The following is a 24097-nucleotide window of genomic DNA, read 5'->3' on the forward strand; positions in this document are numbered from 1 at the left end:
TATTGCAGTGGGAAAGGCTGAAGTGGAAAGCTGAAGCTTCAGACCCCCATCAACCACCCCAACGCTGCTGATGGAGACATGGATGCTGTCTTCCTGCAAATAAAACACTGATTTAGGAGAAAGTGAGTGTGTGATGAGCCACAGGCAAAGCCATCACTTTGGAAGACCTGCTCAAGCCTCAAAGTGCTTGGACTAAATAAGCCAGTTAGGAATAAAATAAAAAAAAAAACACCCCAAAAAACAAATGATCTTTTAGTCCACAGACTCATCACTTTCTGGATTTAGCCAGTTTTATTCCTACAGATGTCCAGGGCTGTGATACAGCAGAACCCAGCCCACGGAGATGGATGAACATGCAAAATCCAGCACATGCATCAGGCATGGGTGGATGAGGAAATGCAGGAGGATTCCAGGTCCAAGTGCATCTCATCTCCTTTTATTTAGAGGAAAACGTGGTGCTATCAGGTTACTGCAGATAACAGCCCTGATACAGGGGGGCAGAGTCTACTCGATAAAGGAATGGTGCTGGCCATCTGCCAAGCTGCTCATGGAGCAAGAGGATATAAGGGGAGAAATGTCCCTGGACTGGGCAGGATGGGGATCCCTGTCCCATCACAGGACTAGGACATAAGCCCCAAGTTACCCAAACACACCAATGTTTACTTGGGATCCCCTTTTGGGATCCAGCGTCACCACCGCAGATGGCCAGACCTCGCTGCGCCCTGGCCCCCCAGCGACCCCTCCAAACCTCTGGCATCACCTTAAGCCTCACCAAAAGGCTCATCCTAAAAAATCCCTGCAGCATTCTCGCTGGGGGAGGGCGCAGTGGCGGGATCCAGCAGCCTCCTGTGTTCCTCAAGAGCAATCGCCGTCCATTTATGCCTCCAGAAAATGTGGGGTTTTTTAATGGAGGGTTCATTAAAGCCCATAGAGAGCCAACCTAAGAGGCATCTGGAAGCAACTAAAATTAAAATGCCTAAAATTAGCCTCCTCGGCAGTGAATCCTCCCTCTGATCTAGATGCCGAGGCGCACATGACCCAGGCATGCCTTTCTCGCTTTCCCTTCCCACTGCCATCCCATTCCCGAGGCACCAGGCACAGCCCCAGCCGCTGCCACACCAACCCACGGCCCTGAGGGAGGAAGGGATTCTTTACTGGGAGGGTGGGCAGGCCCTGGAACAGACTGCCCAGAGAAGCTGTGGCTGCCCCTAGATCCCTGGAAGTGACCAAGGCCAGGTTGGATAAGGTCTTGAGTGACCTGGGATAGTGAAAGGTGTCCCTGCCCGTGGCAGGGGGTTGGGACGAGATGCTATTTAAGGTCCATTCCAACCTCATAACATTCTATTATTTTAGATATATATATATATATATAAAGCCCCTGAGACCCAATATACCACTCTTTCAGACCCTACACACAGCCCTTCAGCCCCTCTCTACAGGACTCTTGGACCCTACAGACAGGCTCTGAAATCCTATACATAGATCTTTCAGAACATAAATATATATACATATATATGTATATATATGGGCCCATGAGACTCTATATACAGACTTTTCAGATCTGATATACAGATATATAGATGTATAGGTATATAGATACAGGCCCCTGAGACCCTATATACAGACCTTTCAGAATCCACATACGTACATGAGCCCTGAGATCGCACACCCGGCTCCTTCAGGCCCTATACCCAGTCTCCTCAGACCCTACACAGCGTAACCCTCCTCACACGGTGCACACAAACCTTTCAGGCCCTACCCACGCCGATCCCCGAGCCTTCCACCCCAAAACCCCACCCAGGACCCGGCAGCTCCCGGGCCACGCCCACGCCACGCCCACCCCACACAGACCACGCCCCTTTCTCCCGCATTGACCACGCCCCTCCGGCGCAGCCCCGCCCCCGGAAGCGCGCGCGGCGGGCGGAGCGCGGGGCCGAGGTGAGCGGGACCGGGATCGGGATAAGGGGCATTCCTGGCTCTGGAGCGGGCTCCTGGACCTCGGGGATGCGAGTCCCAGCCCCCCCCCGGTGCCGAGGCAGAGCCGCCGCCCGCGGTAAAGCGGGCTTTTCTGGGTCTCTTTGGGCCGGGCTCCCCATCCCCGGGCCCTGCGGGAACTCCGTGGCTCCGCCGCTGTGGGATAAACCCGGCGGGTCCGCGGCGGCCCCGGGGTTCGGGTTGTTGAGTTTATGGCCGTGTGGCAGAGCTAAAGCCGAACCGCTTTGCCCTCAAAGCGGTTCGTCGGAGCTTTAACTCCCCCGAAGGGCCCGGCCGTGTTTGATGTGCGGGGAAAAGGGGAAACCCTCCGGGGTGAGTTTGGGTTCGCGGGGTGCTCGGAGTGTGGGAAAGGCTGATCCTTATCGCGGCGGGGTTTATGCGTTCTGTGTTTGCCTTCGGTTTAATGAGCTGCTTGGGAAAGGTGGGAAATCCGAATGTATTGAGTGGGGTCTAAACAAGGGTGGGCAGGTCAAAACAGGCGATGTTTTTGGAGGCTTCTCCTCTAGGTACAAGTTCCAGCTCAGACTTGAGCTAAAGGCCTGGCTTGTCCTTAATTCCTTCAATCAGCTGTGGACCATTTTCCCCTTCCTGGCTTTATTTGGCTTAGGCTGAGACACGTTTCCTGAGGTCGATACATGTGAAAGCCGAAATGCAGAGGCAAAATTGGGTGCAGCACGTGGCTGGCAGCAAAAAGTTATAACCTTCACCGTGTTTCTTTTCTTGTTTTCAGACCACAGCCCTGCCAAGAAATAATTCTCTGTGTTCTCTGTGACCTCTTGACCCGCAAGCTGGGAGCAAATAAGGCACAGGTGAGGAAGGTGTTGCTGAGTGGTGGGATGTGCAACTCACAGCTGAGCCCTGCTCTCAGGTGCTCCTAACTTTGCTGCACCAGTCATCTGGCTGATAGTTATCCTTAGCTATGCCCTGTGTGGAATTTACTCTTGTACTAAAGCTCTCTCAGGGTTTATTCCTAGAGGTGGTAGGGGAATGGGTTGCTTTTTTGCAGGGGGGAAAGTTGTGCTGACTTGCTTAATGGGAAAAGTTATCTGCCTGGAGCTGCCTGTCAACCCAACCTCAGCTGGGCCACGTTCATAAAATATTTAAAAAAAAAAAAAAAAGCCACCAAGAAAACTGAAGTGCTGCTTAATGTGTCTCATTAATTTCTGTGCACTCGGTAAAAGTAGATTTGAACAAGGGAGGTATCAAAAAAAAACTCCACTAAACAAACAACCAACCAAAACTAAGGAAAGATGCTTAAACTGTGTGTGCTTGTCCATCTGGAGCAAGAGAGCATTTAATGGCCCCACACAGAGAGCAGCGTTAGGTGGGGAAATGGGAAGGAATTCTTCCCTGTGAGGGTGGGGAGGCCCTGGCACAGGTTGCCTAGAGAAGTTGTGGCTGCCCCATCCCTGGGAGCATCCAAGGCCAGCTTGGATGGGGCTTGGAGCAACCTGGGATAGTGGGAAGGTAAGTTCATGTAACCCCTCTTTGTTTACCTGTGGAAGTGGCTTGTTCTCCCAATGACCCATTTTCTGCAGAAACTGGTGATTTTCATTATGTGTCCTGAACTAAAGTTGAAATTCCATGCTCTGTAGGAGAAAGGATGATATGTTTTGCTTACATCATTACTGTCTGCCTACTAGGGACCCTCTGGAGCTTCCCTGTGTGTCATTATTCTCTGTGTCACAGGAATCCTGTGCAGGTTCCTCTCGGGTTCTTGGGGAAGCTCAGAGCAGAGTTTCAGAGGAGAGATGATCCAGTTGTCCTCAGGCAGTTTAACAGGACAAACTGTAGGACTTACAAATCATTTGAAGTCTCAGCAAGGCTTTGAAGCAGTATCCCACAAACATTCCATATTTCAGGTGGTATTTGACGTGGTATCAGCGTGTTTAGATCTGGAATGTAGAAACGCTCATTTTCGCATTTCTCAAAGCACAATAAATTCTGTAGCAGTCACAGGAGGTTTGTTACAATAACACATTGTTTCATGCTGTTCCACTTGCTGCAGTAACACTTCGTGAAGCGAGCTGGGATGTGGAAATCCTCCTTTTATTCTTCCCAAGTTCCCAGTGGCCATGCTGGTGCACAGTATTTTAAACACAGCTCAGTGCACTGGGGCTGAGGGCGCCTGTGTACAGCAATAAAAATAACTGGTTTTGGGGTTATTCCAGGTGCTGTGTTGGCATGTTGCAGGAGTGCCAGAGAAAAAGTGTCTTGGTGTAGGTGGGATGATGTTGTTTAGGATAATTTAGTGGGAGACAGTCACCCAGGGTCTTTGAGTATTGTACACTTTTGAGATGAATGTTACCTCTTTTTTTTTTGTTACAAATAGTGTGTCTTCCTCATAAACATGGAATCATGGAATCATGGAATGGTCTGGGTTGGAAGGGTCGCAGTTCCACCCCCTGCCATGGGCAGGGACACCTCCCACTAGCCCAGGGTACTCCAAGCCCCGTCCAACGTGGTCTTGGACAATTCCAGGGATGGGGCAGCCACAGCCTCTCTGGGCAACCTGTGCTGGGGGCTCCCCACCCTCACAGGGAAGAATTTTTTCCCACTATCCCATCTAACCCTGCCCTCTGGCAGTGGGAAGCCTTTCCCTGTTGTCCTGTCCCTCCAGGCCCTTGTCCGAAGTCTCCCTCCTGCTTTTTCATAGGTACTGGAAGGCTGAGGATGACTCTTTATCTTTAGGGTGATGTGTTTGTTTGACACTTCAAGTAAGAAATACAAGGTCTTTTAGTAGCAACTGAGTAGAGCCTGAGGCACTTTGTCTCCCCAAGCACATACCTTCCAGAGCCTGTGGCAGCTTTGCCTCTTAGTTTTAGATTTAAGGGACTTTAAAAGAGGAAAAATTGACAGATTGTGCATTGTTTTTCTGTAGAGTTATCTGAAAAGTCCTTGAGTAGTAAATTCTGGGTTGTGTTTGTCTGCTACCGTGTCTGTGAGGGCAGTGACCACTTTTTTTTTTCCCCCCTAAAGAACCCTCCAGTGGAGTTTCCATCCTTGCATCCCAGACTTAACCTCTGAGAGCAGCTTTTAATTGCAGTCCCACCACGGGAAGAGCTCCCCCGTGGATGTGGGGCTGGAGAAGGTTGGGGTGGACCAAAGCACTGATCCTTGTAAGTGGGAATTTTGAGCTGGGCCTGGCACGAGGTGGGAATGTGCAGCTGGAGGCAGGCCAGCTGCTTGTGCTGGCCTGAACGTGTGGCCTGAAATGCTTTGCATGAACAGCCTTTGGTTCGTGACTGGGTTTCCCTTCTGTCCCTTCAGCCTGTGACAACTTGCCACCCGTCCCCTGCCACCCCACCCCCCCAACAAAACAAATCAGTGCCTTCAAGTAAACTGGTTTTTACATCATGTTTTTTACACAGAAAAAAAAGCCGACTTGTCTGGGGTGGGTTTTTTCTTCCTGAGTCTTCAGGGTCTGTCAAGCTAAAATTCTTAGCTGTTCCTCTTACCTTTGAAGTGAAACCTGAGATCCTCACGCAGACAACAAGAAAGAAGGTCATGGTTTGAGAGGAGCAGCTGACCTGTGCTCGGAACGTGAGCCCTGCGAGTCTGTGGGGCTCCATAATTTGTTGTGTGTCTGCGAGGCAGAGCTGCCCTGTTGACACGGCCCCATCAGTGTGGGGTCTGTGCCACCACTTGACCAGCTGTGTTTTCATCAGCTTGATGTAAACTTTCCAGTTCTGGCAGTTTTGCTTCAGGAGCTGTGAGAGCAGTTGCAGTTTTTTTGCCACTGGAGTCTCAGCTCTGATCCAGTACCCAAGGTGTGCTGTGTCTGCCTGCCCACCTTGGATGGAGCCAGGGGTTGACTGCTGGCTTTTTCCTGCTGAAACTGAGCTCCTCAGGTCGTGTTCTGAAAGCACAAGGCACTAGCCAAGCTTATCCATGTTCTTTTTCCCCCTCTCTGAAGTTCAAGCTAATCCAATAATGTGTCGCTGGGAAAACAACTGCAGCGGTTCAGACTTGCTTTTCCTTTTTTGGGGGGAGAAGCAGCATTTTGCTCTTCTCCTGGATTCCCAAGCAATCACCATCTGTCTGGTAGATGGAAACACAGTTGCTGCGGATATTCTGTTTGTTTCTGTAAGTTTTTTCATTTCCAGTTTCTTTGGGTATGTGCCACCAGGGTGTGGCTCTTGGGGCAGGAGAGGTGTTTTCTACAGGAGGAAGTGCCGTGGTTGGGGTGGGTGATGTTTCTGTTTAAAAGGTCGTCTCTTATCAGAGAGGACTCCAGACTTCACCATATCAAATTCTGAAATGATCTGCTGCCTCTCTACCTCCAAAAAGACATTTGTCTCTTTCTTTTGTCTGCAGATAACTCAAATTGTCACCCTGGCAGCCTAAAGAGACTTTTGCTTTCTTCTCAGACTACTTAAATTTTTTTCTCTCCCAGAATTATTTTCTTGTGAAACACATGTTTATTTATTTATTAGGAATCAACACCAGTTTGTTTGTTTGGGTTTTTTTGGAGCCAAATAAGCCATAAATATTTCTCAAATGTAACTGCTCTGAGATGTTTGTTGTTTGTTGTCAGGTACACGCAGTTAGGTGACTGCTGGCTGGAAAAAAGTGCAGGAGCTTTAAGGAGAGTCTTTCATTTGGTGCAAAAGTTAGGAATTCTCAGGAAAACCACATCCCACAGACGCAGGTTCTGCAAGGCAAGTTAAATCACTCAGGTCATTAAGCAGATATATTCCTGCTGGCTGGAACTTCCTGCAGGGAAAGGCAGCAGTGTTATGTGTTTCTACCCCTCTGCCAACAGTTCTCTGACAAACCTTTGCTCCTCAAAGCGGTGCAAAAATGCCTCTGCTCTGGTGCAGCCGCTTGTGGGGCTGGTTTGCAAAGTCAGCTTGATTATTTGGGAATAGCGACTGGAAAAAGAAAACTTCCCCTTGGGCTGGTTAAGGTGGAAGTAGCCCATTGAAACAGGGTCTTTACCCTTGATAAGGGTGAGAAGTTTTTTTGGTTGGTTTTTGCTTTTGCAGCCTTACCAGTTACCCCTGACTTCTGTAGGGATGCTGCTGTGGAGTTTGGCAGGGCTGGGGTTTTCTGTAATGTTTTCTAGGTAGAAAAGTCCAAGGATGGGTGGAGGAAGGGAAAGGAAAGCTTTAACCAGGAAAAAGCATTCATTTGGCATTAATTTCTGTGGAAGTTTATAGCTGCCCCTTAAAAACCCACTGTGCATTGCAGGAGTCTGACTGTCTGAAGCAGCAAGCAAATGCTTTGCTGAAGGTGCTATTTCAGTGCTGCTGCAACAGATGGAACCTGTTTATTCTGTTTGGGTGCACTTGTTTTTCATTTGTTTCCCAAAAGCTGCAGTTGGTGATGGCTGCATCCATCCCCTCTCCTGCATCCATCCTCGGCTCCTGCCTCCCTGTCTAGGGAAGACCAAGCCCAAGGTAGCTCCTGAGCTGCATTCTTATAAATAATCCAGTTGCAATTGCTAATAATTCCTTTATTAAAGCCGAATCAAAAAGCCTGTGTGTGTGTCTTCACAGCACATCTTTTCTGCTTAGCACTGAAAATCAGCAAAATTCTTTGGCAGAAAAAAGCAGCTTGTGAGGTGAGGGATGTTACCGATTGTCCTGGTGCAGTTACAGAGCTGTGGAATTGGGAATTGAGCATTTTCAGGGCTGGGGATTTTAGGAAAGGGTGAAACTTTACTGCAGTGATGGCTAAAAAGAAATTGCCAGGCTATGGCTTAGGTTCTGCGTTGACTGATGCTCCACAGGCTCCACATCAATTTGAATCGTGCTCTGAAACAAATGTGGTTCCCCTCTCCAGCCAAATTAATGTGATCAAATATTGCCCCAATCTTCTACCTGAGGAGAAATTGCTTCTGCTGCTGGCTTGCATTTTCACTCCCCAAACTGATTTATGCGCCTTAGTAGGCTAATAACTTCAGTGATGGGAGTAATCCTTTAGCTGAAAATTGCACTGGGTGAGGTGAAAATTCGGAGGGGAAAAGAGCAGGACTGGTTTGGCCCATCTTGGAGACAGGGGAAGGGGGTGGATTCAGATGCCTCAGGAGCTGGAAGCCGCCTCCAGGCACCTTTTATGAATTTCATGGAGTCGTGGAATCAGAATGGTTTGGCTTGGGAGGGATCTTAAAGACCATCCAATTCCACCCCCTGTCAGTGGAAGGGCAGGGACACCTTCCACTATCCCAGGTTGCTGCAAGCCCTGTCCAACACTTCCAGGGATGGGGCAGCCACAGCTTCCCTGGGAATTTCTCCTACTGGTACCAGTTTGTAAATGAAAAGTATGGAGAACTGGGGGGAGGAGAATTAGTAATTAGTAACATCGGTGGAGACAGGGTTTTTTTTACTGTGGGGTTTTCCCCCTCTCCCTGGTTTATGTGTCTCAGGTTGTTTTAACTATGCCTCGTGTTAACAGTGAAATTTATCTTCTGGTTGCTTCAGCCTTTTTTTCCCTTGCACCTTGACTTTTCCTTCCCTTTGGATTTATTGTACTTCCCCCCCCCCTCAATTTTAATTCTGTTAAGTTCTTAGTGACTCCATCCCTGCAGGAGTTTTTATGCCCAAGTAGTGCCTCATGAATGCAATTTTTTTTTTTTTTTCTTTTTAGAAGGTCCTACTGCATTACAATGTTTTTAATTTAAATTTACAATTGACATTTCAATGTCACTGATGCCTGAGCTTACCATGTCCTGGTAAAATTGTTCAAATAAAAAGTGCCTCTGAACCCTTGCCTGATTAAAAATTAAACACCCAGCAGCTTATTTAATTACTGTTCTCCCTCTCACATGCTTATGCTACTGAGGCCAGTTTTGACTTCAAAACACTGCTTTAAGTGTGTTTCATCTATTCTGGATCCCCAAAAAGGGCTGCAGAAAGTTCAGTGCTGGGGGGATACCCAGCAGTTTGGGGGAATCAAATATCTCCATCAAGCCAGAATGGATGTAACTGTTGGAATAATTTTGCATTTCTTCTTCCCAAGTGATCTGGGTAGTCTCATTCAGAGTGGAGCTTGTCGTGTCTTGGGTTGGGAGTGGTGTTTTCCCCATGGGTTTGAGTCTGGCAGTTGACTCTTCTGCTTAAAAAAAAAAAAACAAAACAAAACACCAATGTCTTGTGGCATAAATAAAAGCAGATGGCTCATTCTCTTCTGGAAAAAAAAGCCCCAACTACTTTTTTTTGTCCAATGATATTAAATTCAATCTCTGAAAGTAACTGTAGGGCTGTTCTGAGCAAGAACTTAAGATAAGGACAGGCTTATCTCTTGGAAATAAAACAGATTCCCTGTAGCAGCAACAGCATTAGAACATTGTGATAACTTTTATGTTTGCTTATTTTCATTATTTTGGAGTTCAGTGGTTGGGTTTTTTCCCTCTGGGTTACTTTGTTGTACCCTATAAAAATGAATGTTTTATTACATTAAATCATACAGGAATGGAGGTGGTTTCTTTTTGGAGGCCATAATCACATCAGTTCATGGGAGTTTTGTACTTGATCTCAGTTTTATTCCTTACTCTTCTGCAGGTCATGGCACTGAGCTTCTCATTGCTGCACTCAGGGCAAGATGCTTATTTTTGGTCTTTTCAAAAGGGAGCACCAGCTTTCCTGAGTGATCTTGACTTAAATACCTGGAACTTTTAACCAAATATACCAAATATTGTGGTGCTTTTGATTTAAAAATAAAAATAAAAAAAAAAAAAATTGGACAGCGTTGTAAAAATTGCAGGTGGAAAGCATGGAAAAATCAGCTTCCAAAGGGTTTTGAGGTTTTTTAATTGTTCTGAGGTAAGGATGCTTTTTAATTTAGGGTTAATATGGGAACTGCCTCTTTCAGCTCTCTCAGGCAATTACTACCAACACCACACTGTTTGGGTGAAGGTCCCAGCACAATCAGGGATGGAGATTACCTTTGGACAAAGCAGATAATTTAGTGTTTCTTAAGGCTCAGGCAGAGTAAACATTTATTCAGTACTAAAGCCAACAGTCTGAAATGTTGTAAAAATCTCTTCAAGCTCAAAAGTGAGCGCTGTGGGGCTTGGTTTTCATTTTGGCTGATTAAATGGTGCTGGCAGCACTTCCCTCATCCAATACACCTCAGGAACATAAAGCTGTAATTAGGATGGGGAACCCAAGTAAAGGCGGCAATAACTTCTTGGGGAAAGTAACACATGCAGATTTTTCTCTGTATGTGTGACAGGAATTCATCCCTGGAGAAGAAACGGGAACGTCAGGTTTGCTCAGAGTGGAGATAATTTTAAATTTGAAATGAGAGATTTTTTTTTTCATAACGATCTCCTGTTGTTCAGGGCTGGAGAAGATTGGAGAATAAGCACCGTTAGCTGGCTGTGTTCCATTAAAACTTGAATTTTAAACCTGTTTATTTAAGAGGAGCAAACAAAATGATTTTAAGAAGTGCATAGGTGGCTATCAAATGGATACTGTTCAGGTGGACTTGCTGTTGGGTACCAGAGTTTGTGGTGTGGGAAGGACAGACAACCGGTGGCTTTGCAAAAGCAAATGGGAACCAACAGAACTGACTCGATTTTTGTATTCAGTGGTTATTTGCTGGCTGGGAATGTGCAAGTAGAAGGGCAGCAACTGGGAATAAAAGGAAAATACTGGGCTACTGCTCTTCTTCTCTGTGTTTCTGCTGGCCTCAGGAATTCCTTTACCGTCCTGTTCCCAATCTGAAGGCTGACCCCCATGGTTGGAAAAATTGAATTTACCTCAGTTAGAAATAAACCCTTTATTTCACTAAAGGATGCAGCACATTTTCTTTTCAAAGGCATCGTTTTACCCTCTTGTGAGCAACCAAAATTGCTTTGCCTCCTGCAGCTGGTGTGTGCTGAGGCGACATTTCTGCGGTTCTGATTTCCCCATTGTAATTATGTTTAGATTTGTAGCTCTGGTTTCCCATTTGTCTCTGTTCCGGGATATGGATTGTACTTTACAAGTTTTGACACTTTGAAACTTGCCTTGTACTTACAGTTGAATATAAATGTTTCGCTCCAGGCAAGCTAGACGAGCAATTCAGGAACAGTAGGGTTTTCTTGGGGAGGTTTAAAATGCCTGGGTTGGGTTTTGCTTGGTAGGTTTGCTTGTTATCTGGCTTAATTTGCCTTTTAAAATCCAGCTGTGACTTTTCTTCTGGCCAAATGGCTCTTATCTGCTGTAGCTGCTTGTCAGGTTTACTTGCATCCTCCATGCCTTGGCACTAGAGAGAGACTGAAAATACTTCATGGCATCATGGAAGGGTTTAGGTTGGAAGGGACCTTATACTCATCCAATCCCACCCCCCTGCCATGGGCAGGGACACCTTCCACCAGCCCAGGTTGCTCCAAGCCCCATCCAACCTGGCCTTGGACACTTCCAGGGGATGGGGCAGCCACAACCTCTGTGGGCAAAAGAGATTCCCTCTTGGTGAGCTGTGCTGGGGAAGGGCTGAGGAGGAATAATTTGAATAATGCTGGTAAGTAGTGGGGACGTGTCAGCTGGGCGTGTGCCAACACCTGACCCTTGTACTTGCCCGTTCATTAAATTACCTTCCTATTTTAGAACAGCTCACAAACACCTGTGACAGTTACTCCCTGAAACTCTTCTGATGTTGTTTTGTTTTTTTGGTGTGTTTTTTTTTTTTTTTCTGGAGAGTCCACACTGCAGACCTTGTCTTGCTTTCCTGATTCTTAACCCCCCTGCTCTGTGTCCCTTGCAGGATGTTCCGGCTCCGGTTGCTCCCCGTGGCCTCGGGGCTGGCGGCCGTGGCGCGGCGTTACCACGGCAGGGCCCAGCACCCCGGCACCAGGCGTAGGCTCGTGGTGGCAGCTTTCATCGGCACGACTGCAGCCACAGCCAGCGCCAGGTTCCTCTGGCAGAGGTAACAAATGTATATTGAATTAATTTTTTTTTTTTTTTTTTTTTGCCTGTGGGGAGGCTTTGCAGAATTCGCATTATTCACAGAATATGCTGAGTTGGGAGGGACCCACAAGGGTCATCGAGTCCAACCCTCAACCCTGCACGGGCCCATCCCCAAGAGTCACACCCTGTGCCTGAGAGGATCATCCAAGCGCTCCTGGAGCTCTGGCAGCCTTGGTGCTGTGCCCACTGCCCTGCGGGGACTGTTCAGTGCCCAAGAACCTCTTTCTAAGATCAGCCTAAACCTCTCCTGACACAACTCCAGGCCACCCCCACGGAGCAGAGCTCAGGGTCTGTCCCTCCTCTTCCCCTCCCCAGGAAGTTATAACTGCAGCGAGCTCTCTCCTCAATCTCCCCTTCTCCAGCTGAACACACCAAGTACCCTCAGCCGCTTCTCACACGGCTTCCCCTCGAGGCCCTTCCCCACCCTCCTTTGGATGCTTTCTAATATTGCTAGTCCCACTTCTGCTGCGTGGAAGGAATGGCTGTCAGGGGTTCCCGAGGAGCTGGTTTGCTGTTGGGTGTAGTGAGAGAGGTGGCAAAGCTCAGGGCGGAGGTGTTTCCTCACATGGGCCGTTTGCCCTGGCCGAGGTTTCCTGCCTGGCTTCCCCCCGTGTGGTGGTTTGTGGTGTTGTACAGGGAGAAACCTTTGTGCCTGCACAGCTCCTGGGGAGGGCTGTTTGGGGAGCTCGCCTGGCCAGGGTTTGCTGCTCTCGTTTTTCGTGTGTTCTGCTGACTGCTTGCTTCATGTAGAAAACACAGCAGGGGAGCTGAAGCGGACGGGAAGGCAGCAGCACACAGGATTTATGTGGATTTAAAGTCTGAGGACACCTACTCATGGGCTATGAGGCTCAGAGTTTGTTTTCAGAACTGTGTGGAGAAAGGGGATACTTGGTGAGGTGAGGTGACCCCCCCACTGAACCTGTGCCACGTTGGAAATAAATCAGGGACTCCCTTCTCTGCCCTGGTGGGAGCAGCGTGGCACCAGCAGTGTCACTCAAGCACGTGACTGCAGTTAAGAGTCTAAGAATAAAGTGTTTGCTCAAAAGGTGTGTTGTTTTTCTGCTCGTATTCAGTGGTTTGTTGTTGGCTCTCTGCTCACCTCAAGGCTCTGGTTTTAATGCAGCGAGAGCAAGAGGATGGGAGTTATTCTGGCTGTTCCTGGAGCTGTCAAACCTGGGTATCTGCTGAAAGGAGTTGCTCGGGCAGAGGGAGAACACAGTGATCCAGCACAGTTTTATGCTGTGTTTTGCTAATAACCTGCACTGATGCAGTACCTCTTTATCCCCAGAGTGCCTCTGTGGGAATGGGCAGGATAACGCCCCTTTTCCAGCAGGGTTTTTCCACTTGAAACACCCTCAGCATGATTATGAAGTAGGTAGGACATCGTGTTCTACGTAAAGCTGTCCCAGGGGCACGGAGTTAATAAATTCCCTCCTGTAGCATGAGCCCCCCCTGCTTTTAAAACCATGTTTAAAGTGATGTTTTTATCGGGAGGAAGGTGCTCCTGCGGCAAAGAGCTGCTGGTGGTATGTGCAGTGCTAGGTCAGGGTGTTTTCAGGGAGGGTTTTTTGGCTCCTGGAGTACTTGGCTGTTCCTTGGAGGCCCCTGAGCACTGACCAGACTTGACCTTGCTCAGCTAAAAGCTGACAGAAATTAATCAAAGGAGACCCAGTCCTTATCAATCTGGAGAGATTGACTTGCCACTATTATTTGCTTTTCCTTTCCTTTCTCTATCTCCTTTGTCTTTATAAATCTGTAAAGCACTAAATAGAATTGTACAGACTTTCAAGTGTTCCTTTCCTGTATGAGCCACGAAATAAATCCACTGTGTTGGCAACTGTAAAATAAAAGTGCACCCAAGCTTACAGTATTAATTTAATTACTTGGCATGAATAAGAGGAGGAAGAAAACTGATATGTTGATGTACAAAATTCTTCATGTTGACACCTGTGGAGGTTTTAAATGGACTTTCGAATCGGCATTTTATCCTTGTTTAAAGAAATGAGGCATGAATTGCAAATTTCCTTTGTCTTTCCCAATATATAAATTAGGTGATTAGTAGAGTTTAAGTATGATCATGAGTGAATACAGGATGTTTGTAATGACATCCTGAGTTACTCAGGTAGTTACATTCTGAGTTACTGCTGCTTCCTGTACCTGCTTAGTTATAACAGGTAAATATGTGAATGTTTCTTTATAGTAAAGGTGTAATAGGCCAAATCAAGAAGCAGTTGAATATTTCATGTTTCTTGGGCCAGATAAGTAGAAGATGATGCAGTGCTAGAGGAAGAGCAGTAACTAAAGGGAAAGAAATCTTACTTTTTGTCGTCTGCATAAAGCCTTGTGTGTAAATGCCACAACTCTTCTCTGTTGGCACGTGGGGAGCAGCACTGCACCTCTCAGTGCTCAAAAATACCCAAACTTTCTGTTTCAAACCAGACTTCTCATGCTTCTGATGACGGTGAACCTTGCTAATTGGATTAGTGGGGTGATGCCTCTATAGGAACTTACCCTTTCCACTGTTTGGTGTGAAGGGAAGACAGGACTTCTCAGGTGGGGACTGTCACGTGCAGCCTGGAACCTCATGGATTCTTGTAGGATGTGAGAGGAGCAGCAGTGGGGTAGGGAAACCCATGCAAAGGTGGAGGAGAAATCAAGGCCTGAAAAGATACATATGGGAAAAATCCATATATGGGTTGTTGGATGGTGCAAGATAGGACAGATTAATTCAGGCGTTCTTAATATGAGAGGTGGGTCGGTGGGATCTTCGTGTGTGGTTCATTGCAGGCAAGGTTTTGTTGCCTTCCTTTTCTTCCAGGAAGCCCTGCTGCCTGCTTTTTGGGGCAATCTGAATAATTATGCAACAGGGGTAGCTAATGCTGCTCCCTTTTCCCGTGGCAAGGAATACTTGAGCCGTGCAAATAGCTGAGCTCACAAGACTAATGGAGTTCGCCCTTCCTCAGCAATAACTTACACTCTGAGGATTTCCAGCTGGCAGTAAAAGCAATTAGGTATGTGGGCACTGGTGTAAAGAACTGAATTAATTAATTGAAATAAATCTTGGTGCAGTCATTGGCCAGTCTAAATGAGGCACTAATGTATGACAAGTACTGAACCTCACAGTTTGTGGCAGGTTCAGTGTTTGTAAAAAATATTGTGTTAGTGATCCTCATGTAAAACTTGTACTCTGTAGCTCCTAAAGCCCCTTTGGAGTGTTGTGAAATGGCTGTAGATATTTATGTCACAACCCTTCCTGGCTCAATCTGTGGGCATTTCAGTGCTGAAGCTGGTTGATCAAGCTGGTACTGAGTGAAACCAGGAAGCAAAGGCCCAGAAGGACCTCTGTAAGCAGAGTCTTACCAGTGTTCTTCCTGAGGGACTGGAAGTGTTTAGTTTATGTTGGTGTTTAGCTTAATTTCTTATAAATTCTGTGAATATATTAGTGGTAAGAATAAAGGCAAGACACTCGTGTTGCTCTGGAAGTTGCTTAACAACGAGTTCCTCTCCTACCAGAGTATTTATGTCTTCCTCTCTTCCTCCATCCCTCTCTCTTTTGGCCATCCTGTGTTCCTGCTGCTTTACTGGAGGTTTTGCTGTAGGAAAGACCTTTTGTCTTTGCTGCTCTGATGACCATCACGGCTTTTTGTATTTGATTTTACTTCACTGACACTTCTGAAATGAATTTTGAAGGCTAAATCAGCCCTTAGCTGTGTAGCTGACTCGGAAGTGTTGCAGCCCCTCTGCTCTGGAGCTGAACTGGGAGAACTGGGGGGGAGTGGGGGGGTTCACCTGGAGAAGAGAAGGATCCAGGGAGACCTGAGAGCCCCTTCCAGGGCCTAAAGGGGCTCCAAGAGAGCTGGAGAGGGACTTGGGACAAGGGCTGGAGGGACAGGACAAGGGGGAATGGCTTCCCAGTGCCAGAGGGCAGGGTTAGATGGGATATTGGGAAGGAATTCTCCCCTGTGAGGGTGGGGAGGCCCTGGCACAGGTTACCAGGAGAAGCTGTGGCTGCCCCTGGATCCCTGGAAGTACTCAAGGTGAGGCTGGACAGAGCTTGGAGCAACCTGGGACAGTGGAAGGTGTCCCTGCCCATGACAGGGGGTGGGATAGAATGAGCTTTAAGGTCCCTTCCAACCCAAACCATTTTAGGATTCTATAACTCTGTTTAAGAATGCATTGCTTTTTTGTATCAGTGTCCTTGGGGCTTTAGAGTAATTTGCTTAGAATACATTTTTAATGGCAGAATTGCTGGAAATACCTTATGCCAGCTGAAACTGAGGCTTTAAAAATCATTGTTCTAGTAAAACAAAGGAAACCACATAAATCATAGTCAGGAGGGGAGAAACTTGTTTTATAGCTGTAGATGTGTCAGGTACTACTTAACCTAATGTAGGAGAGAAAAGATGAAAAATTGGAGGTATTATCCATGCGAGATTATTTTTATTTTTAGACCTCTGGTACATGGCAGGGGGTTGGAACTAGATGATCTTTAATGTCCCCTCCAACCCCAACCATTGTGTGATTCTATTATTTATTTTTTTAGTTCTTCCTGAAAGGTGACAGACTCAGGAGAACTGTCCTTAGGATTGCTGTGCTGAGGGTTTTTTTCCCTAAGGCTTCAAGGCACATCGATCCAAGAGTGGTGTCTTTAAAGAACACGTGGCTTTTGGCTTCAGATTGTTTTTTTCTGTGGGCATTGGGAAAGGAAAGAATCAGATGCTGGGGGCATGGCCCCGCTGTGGTGAGCTCTGTTTGGGAATGAAAGCAGCGTCTCCTGGATTAAGTGATGGATTTAGAGTTTGCAAGGATGTTGGGGCGATGTCAGGATGCCTCCAGTGTGTGTCGTTAGGGCTGACAGCCTTTGGGAAGCAGCTGTTTTCCTCTGCAGGCTATGAGGGAGTCAGCTCTGAGGAGCAGAGTGTTATCTCAGGTGAGACTGACCTAAAACAATCAGGTTCACCTTCTTCAGAGCTGGTGCCCTCAGGGGGCTGGAGCAGAGCTCCTCCTGCCCACCTGCTGCTGCCTAAACTGGGCTGTGGTGGAGGGCAGTGGGAGAAGTGGCTGGTCTGCTGCCAGGGCAGGGCTGGGGGCCTCCAAGCTGCTCCTGACAGGCAGCTGTCCCACCTGTTGATAGCAATTTGCTGGAGCAGTGATGGAATAAATCCTCCCTGGCAGCTGGTTCCAGTGTTCTCCCCTCCTCAGCATTAAATGCTTTCTGCATACATATAGGGGGGGGTGCACAGGCTTCTCCCCCTTTCCCAGTGTGTACATCTCTTCCCTCATGATGTCCTTAAGCATGTCCTGCCTCTTGTCATGTCCTCGCTGGACCAAGAGAACAGTCCCCCGGCAGCTGTTTTATTTAAATTACAGTTACCTCACCTTCCCCTTTTCCATCTTTCTTGGGGCAGTCTGGCTTATTTAGGTCAGTTTTTCCCATAGTTTGTTCTGGACCCTTAACCATTCCTGCTGTTCCCTGTTGGATCTTCTCCAGCTGCTCCAGCTCTTCCTTGGAGTGCACGTCAGTGGCTGAAGGCACTTTCTGTGGGGATGTTCCTGCTGCTGGCTGGGGTGGAAGGAAGGATGTGAGCATCTCAAGGACTACACTGCTGTCTCCTTATGTTCTTGGGCCTATTTTAGGCTATGGCTGGTATCCAGAGCAGTCTCCTCAATCTAATTGTTCATGTTCATCTCCGGAATGATTTTAATTTTGGTGTGTTCGTTGCAGTTCTTGCCACAGATTCATTGTGACAATTTATGTCGGTGTTGAGGACGTGAAAGGTGAGGGGGGGAAACAAAAGAGTCAAGAGTCCTGTCAGTGAGGTGACACCCTGAAAAATTAGGTGGTTGGCTCATCATAATTTCCGTTTCATGTCTTATTAAAGTTTCAGGCAGATAATTTGGTCGCTGAATATGGCTGAGCTGAGGATGAGACAGAGCTCCTCACTGAAAGTCCTCCTGATCCCTGGAGGTTGCCTGTTTTTGTGAATGTAGCGTCCAAACTTGCTTCTGCATTTCAACATGAAAGCCCTGAAGTCTTAAGTGGCTTTTAAACCTCGCTTGGACGTCTCCAGGTGTTTACATAACAGGGAGAGTGGCAACTCTGAGTCAACTGAGGAACACGTGTTGTGTCAGGCAGGATTCCTCCCTCCTGCTTCTTGTTTGGTGGCAGTGGCTTTGCTGACTCCTGGGTGCCCAGTTTGTTGTTAGACCTCCTACATTTCCTTCTGAGACTGAACAGCAACTGGTAGCTGAGTACTTTTCCCCTGCACTGTTGTCTCTGCCACAAAAGCTCTGTGATTTGTTTGCCTGCTGCTCTGCTTCTGTCATTCAAAGGAGAAAAATCCTTTCAAGGATTGGGATTTCTCTGATTGGAAGACCTGCAACTGTGGAGTGTTGTGCCAGTGCCTGGTGTGAGCCTCGGGATCCTTTATGGATGTACATCCTATGGTTGCACGTTCCTGCCTTTCTTACAGAATGATTTGCTAAGTGAGAGTTTAGCACTGTAGTCCTCTGTGTGGTTTTTTTTTGGGGGGGGGATGATGAACCTAATCATTGTTTGTTTTCTCCAAGGATTTAAAGAAGATATTGCAAAGTGGGTGGGGAATAGGCTGCAATTCAAATTCAGTTCCCTGAGGGAGGGGGAGGACCTGAGGAGACCAGGATGGCTGAAGCTTGGCATTCAGGGGATTCAGGATCCAGGGCAGGCACGCTCCGTGGGGAGAGGCTGCCAGCTGCTCTTGGCACACAGTGAAGGGACTCTTTGTATTTCCACTTCCCTCTTGTGCAGAAGCTGTAGCACCAGGAATTCCATTGGAAAGGCAGCTTCATCAAAGAAAGGAGGTGGAGAGTCTTCACTTGCTGATGGAAGTCCAGCAGGGTGGATATTTCTGGAGCTGTGGGCTCTTTTCCAGCCCTACTTTGACATCTGCATTGAAAGACTTTATATGGGCACAGGATGGAAGCTGCACTTGTTGGAAACCAAGGATTTCAACAGAGCCTGGTGGTGCAGGTTGTAAAGTACACAGAGGGCAGCTCCTTCAGTGGTTAGTTCAGTGAGCAGTTTGGACTCTGGCCTGGAGGTGAGGAACAGCTGGTTAAAACCTTGCTTGAGCAGTAGCCTACAAGCTCAGCCTTGATTCTCAGAGCTCGTTTTCAGTGTGCTGGGATGGTGATGTGGCTGTAGAGCAGAGTTAATTACCTGGATAAACCAGAGGGGGGAAAAAGCTGACTGTACTCAAACAGCCTACGTCTGTATTGCTGCAGCCAAGTGGCTTGACAGAGTGATGGATTGAAGGAATGCGTGGGATTTGCTGAAAATGTTTGATTTTCAATTCCATCTATCCCTTCCCATGGTTTACTAGCTGTCACTCCAGCATTACAGGAGCTGATCTTTCCTGATACAGCTTCTCAGCACGTTCTGCGTGGAATAGCTTGGTTGTGTAGATAAGCGATTGATTTTTCTATTGCTTTTCTGTCCCCTCTTCCCTCAGAGCTGCTTGAGATTGGTGTCCTCTCTGCACAAGGGCTTTCCATGGCAGTGCTGCTGGTGTAGCCTCAGCTGGCAACAGCTTATCCCAGCAAACTGTGTATCAGCCAAAGCCACAGCTCCTCAAGGATGTGCCAGTGCTGATTAAACTTTCAGGAAAGGCTTCAGGAGAGGTGCCAGCGTGGACTTCATTCTCCCTGAGACAGATCAGCTGCCTGACTCTTCTGGGGGAATAATTTCCCCGTCTTAGGATACTTGTGGAGGATCCAGGTTTGGATCCTGCCTCTGGAAGTTTGGTTCAGTGGACTTCTTAAAGGTGATGCTTTACCATGAGACTTACAAAAATATATTGGCAAATTGAGGCTCAGGACCTTTTCAAGAAGGAAAGGCTGCTGTGGAAGACTCCATTTTGTTGGTTTTTTTTTGAAAAGGCAGGATTAGTACTGCTCTTCACCCAGCACTTATGTATTTTATTACATCAAACCCTTGTGACGGAGCTGTTTTCTGGTTCAGTGTGGATTAGAAACCTCTGAACCCCTATTTGAGCTGATCCCTTCCGATCCAAACCATTCCATGAGTATTAAAGGGTTTGCTTCCCACCAGTACTGTGACTGTTAGTGAATTAACAATTGGATGCTGGTAAGGAGTGAGTTTTCTTTTATTTTGGTAGCATTTAAATTCATTGGAGGAGCACCTACCATAATTTCTCCTTCTTGGAACCTGATGTGCTGAGATTGCTGTGAGCTGTGGAAGGTGTCCCTGCCCATGGCAGGGGGTTGGAATGAGATGATCTTTAAGGTCCCTTCCAACCCAAACCATTCCATGATTCTGTGATTGCTGGGGAGACAGACACAGACTGTTTTCTGTTCATTTTACATACCACATCTGTGTTTTCCAGGAAACTGGTAGGATGAAATATGTGTAGCCTTTTGCTTAGAGCTTGGGAGACTTGAAAAAAAAAATCTTGGATTGATTTTGTTTTTCTCCCAAGGCAGCCCTTTTGGAATAAACTCACACAGCTGTAAATGACCATGTTCACAGTTTCAGGGAGTACCAGAGGGGCTTAGGAGAGGCACCTCACTGTGTGTGAGCCCCATACACTGTGATTAGTCCAAAATAAATCACCAGGAATGCAAAGTAAATGCAGCTTTGCTTAAATTACAGGCAGGCTGGGATGTTTCCCTGAACTGGTTGAGACGTTTAGAAAGAGAAATAATTTTGTCAAACCGTTGGCTTTGTTACTTGTGACATGTTAACAGATCCGCAGAGATTATAATTTCACTGATGTTGATGTGGCCTGAGCTCTGGCTGGTTCTAAACTGCTTTACAAGTAAAGCATAGGAAAACCAGAGCATTGTTTGGCTTAGGGATTTATCCTGCTTTTTATTTAATCACCCCGTTGCCAGTTGCAGCTCCAGGAGTTGCTCCTGACTTTGAGTGATTTTGAGTGTTGAGTCTTGGTCTATGAACAGAGTTGCCCGAAGATCTTTGTATTTGAACAGCAAGGGAAAAAGGGGTCCTGTGCTCTGCCAGTTTGATTTCCACCTTGAGGATAAACAACTCCAGTTTTGTTTGTCACAAATCCTGTAGTACTGGAGTTGAGAAGAGTCATTGGTGGAAGAAGGAAATAAAACAGCCTGTCGAGTGCTGGAGATAGAAAATAAATCAGCTGAGCTGAAACAAAGGTGCTGTTCCTCCTGAATCCTGCAGTGCTGGTGGTAAAACACACTTCTATCACTTTGTATATCTTCTGGGGGGAAGCAGAGGTAGAACTCAGTGCCAGAGGGAGCATGATATGCCCTTCCCAGTGTTTCTTGCGTGCGTAGTTTTTGGGAGAGGACGCAATAATTCACGGAGTGATTTGCTCTGGTCTTCCTGGACTGGGAAAACATACTGGCGTTATTATTTTGGGTTTTGGTGCAGGGGTGGAGATTTGATTACAACAGGTGAAAGCACAGGGTATTCCTGTGAGGGATTCCCAAAGGGGGTGATGTGTTTTGTTCAGGTGGAGCCTGGCAGGAGCATCTGTGTAACTCTCAATCATTCCCTGACCTGATATTTTCTTTTCCCCCATGCAGGGCCTATGCAGAAGACTCGTCCTCTGTAAAGCACAGCCCGAGGGCAGAGCCAGGGGAGAAGGTGAAGCACGAGGAGGAGGAGGAGGAGAGCAGCAGTGAGGGCAGGAAGGCAGTTGCTTCGGGCGATGAGGAGGCGCAGCCGGAAGGGAAGAAGAAGAAACGTTCGGGGTTCAGGGACCGTAAGGTACCAAACGTGGCTGTGTTACACCTGCAGCTGCTCCAAGAGACAAAACTCCCCGTTTGCTTGTCTTTTTTATTTCCTTGCTGTTTGGGGAACTGAGTTTCTTGGAAAGCTGCCGTGGGTTTTCTTGAGGTTGAACCTTGTTTGTTTGCAAAGCGCTCTACACTGATCCTCTGAAATGGAGACCTCTATTCCCATCTCCAGTTGGATGTCCAAGAAGTGGCTTGCTGATGGCTTTTGGGGTGGTACCTGCAAAGTAGGGGACTGGTGCCAAAGCTTTTAAACCATCCGGGACATCCCACACGTGTGTCCCTGAGTCCATCCCTTTATCTGTGAATACACAGCAGGAAGAAGTAGAGGGTGAATTTTTCTTTTAATTATTCCATGTAAATGTAGTTGTTGAAATACAACCTCACTCCCTGTCTGTGGTTAGTCCTGGCTCACTCTCAACTCTTATGCCAATTCAATTTTCAGATCAGACACATTTTCACAAGGAGGAAAGCTTGAGTAATAAACTGTATTGTCATCTTTGTGACCTACCTTCACTCTTGGGTAATTCTGAGAGCCTTGGGCTCCTCAGAGCTGTCTGACAACTAGTTTGGTGCTATCTGTAACCACTGTTATTACAGGATATAAGATACCAGAGAATCCTGTAACTGGGAGCTGGCAGACAACAGCACTTTATTTTTTAAATCTGTCTGGATGTCGGTTTTATTGGGCTGTGGTGGATGATTTAATATCTTTGCAGCGCCAAAGAGGAGAAAGGAATTGTGATGAGCATCCACTCCCATTCTGTATGATTTGCTTCTGATAATTATTTTTAAGTCTATATCCTGGAGGCTGCATCTCATTAGCTGTTAAATCGTGGATGGTCCTATATAATGGCTTTAACAGCCTTTCATGAAAAATTAAGAGCTGTTTCGTTTGAAGTTGCTGAATCATTTTTGGTTCCTGGTTAGAGGAGATTACACAACTTGAGATTTCGAGTGCCACGTGGTATTTGGGGCTCCAAGCTCTCTCCCCTGTTGTGACATGCTGGTGGCAGCTCAGTGATGTTTTAAGGTACTGTGCTCAGCCTTTCAGAATTGTCCAGGGATGTGGGTTCTTCCGTTAATTTTGGTGGCAGCGGCGTGTCAGGTGCTCTGACAACTTCAGCTCTTGCCAGTACCGCTCAAGGAAAGCAGGCCATTGGTTTTTTGGTTTTTTTTTTTTTTCCAGTGTCAGCAGATGGAGGCAGGTTGCGAAGAGCAAACCACAGTCCATCTTCACCCACTCTCTTGGTTTTGATTCTGTGGGTGTAGAGATTGATTTCTGTCTCAGTGGCTGGTTGCTGCTGGCTGGGCGAGCCAGAGAAAGTGCGTTTGCAGGCAAGGGCTGTCGTTCTGGTTGTTAAAGATGTGTCTGTGTTGACCAGCTCTTTCCTTCCCAAGCAGGGCAGGGAGGAATATGGCCACGCTTTCCAAATAGGACAGGCATTCCCAGAAGGTCCAGAGGGAATGGTATGTGGTCTGGATCCCTCCTCAGTCTGGTCTGCCTTCCTCCCACAGCCCTCAGCTCAGGAGCAGCGATTCCACTGGGGAGAGAGAGCACTGTTTAAAACAGACCTCATCATCTTTTTGCCAGCATAAGCCTTTTCTCCTCAGCCTGCAGACAGAATGTACCTTCTGTGACCTGAGTGCCAATGCTGCCTGTGCTTCATCCCAAGCAGGATGTGCCAGGGTAGTCTCCCAGGTGCCGGTTCCGTGTTTGAGCAGCCCCACTGTGGGCTCAGTGTTTGATCAGCAGTTGCTCTGGTGAGTCACCTCAGGAGGTATGTTTGAATGTGGCCAGCTCAGATGGCAGAGGAAGGTGTGCCCCTGCTCCTGACTCAAAATCACAGGCTGCTCCCAGGATGTGCTGCTCCCCTAATAAATTGTGTAGCACGTAGGGAATTCTTGACTCTTCTTACGCGTTTAAAAAAAACCCAACCGACACCGCCACCCACAGTGAAAACCCCTTCCAACCCTTCCCATAATTAATTTAAAATAGTGTGGGATTTTCCTTGCGGAAAAAATTAAGCCTTAATTGCAAGTGTTTAACACTTGTTTGTTATCCCAGTGTTGCTTTTAATGAAGCTGATGATTAGTGGTGAAGTAATAAATTAAGTTTGACGTTGCTATTTTAGGTAGTGATCCAGTGAAGGGGAAGTTGAAATATAAACCCCTCAGGAAGTGTTGGGGTCTTGTGTGGATGGTTCCAGGCATGTGTTGTCTGTGCAGCGTGTAGGGTAGAAAAGGAAAAGATTATTTGAGTGCCTGTATGGTTTGAAGGCTAATGAGCTGTAATGTATGGTGTGGGCAGGCTGGGGTGTTAATTAACTTGCCAGAAGTGTTTGCATGAAGCATTAGGGCTGCTTTATCAAGATGCACTTGCAGTGTTTGGGTCCTGCAGGTATGTTGCCTTGGGGTGTTGGTGTGCTGAG

The 24097-nt window shown here is 47.1% G+C and overlaps 1 protein-coding gene and 1 long non-coding RNA gene across 6 annotated transcripts in view; one reads left to right on the forward strand and one right to left on the reverse strand.

Moving 5' to 3' along the window:
• Window positions 1–241: 241 nt before the first annotated feature.
• LOC114067925 lies at window positions 242–943 on the reverse strand. Its single transcript, XR_003573494.1, has 2 exons — window positions 761–943; window positions 242–430 (listed from the first exon to the last, which is right to left on the reverse strand). It is a non-coding gene; the product is annotated as an uncharacterized LOC114067925 (long non-coding RNA).
• A 951-nt stretch (window positions 944–1894) lies between these two features.
• Window positions 1895–24097, forward strand: part of MICU1 (mitochondrial calcium uptake 1) — an 84293-nt gene continuing 62090 nt past the window's right edge. For 4 of the 5 annotated variants that reach the window (XM_027903678.1, XM_027903681.1, XM_027903682.1 and 1 more), the window contains exons 1-4: window positions 1895–1938; window positions 2726–2804; window positions 11689–11850; window positions 21456–21639. In XM_027903678.1, coding sequence (XP_027759479.1) covers window positions 11690–11850; window positions 21456–21639 — 345 coding nt within the window. In that variant the 5' untranslated portion in view covers window positions 1895–1938; window positions 2726–2804; window position 11689. Of the gene's footprint in view, window positions 1939–2309; window positions 2417–2725; window positions 2805–11688; window positions 11851–21455; window positions 21640–24097 lie in introns of those variants that run through there. The other variant, XM_027903679.1, reaches the window with a different exon arrangement.

This window comes from Empidonax traillii, unplaced genomic scaffold, assembly GCF_003031625.1.
Source record: "Empidonax traillii isolate 1590-97213 ecotype Southwest subspecies unplaced genomic scaffold, ASM303162v1 scaffold991:size255050, whole genome shotgun sequence".
NCBI lineage: Eukaryota > Metazoa > Chordata > Aves > Passeriformes > Tyrannidae > Empidonax > Empidonax traillii.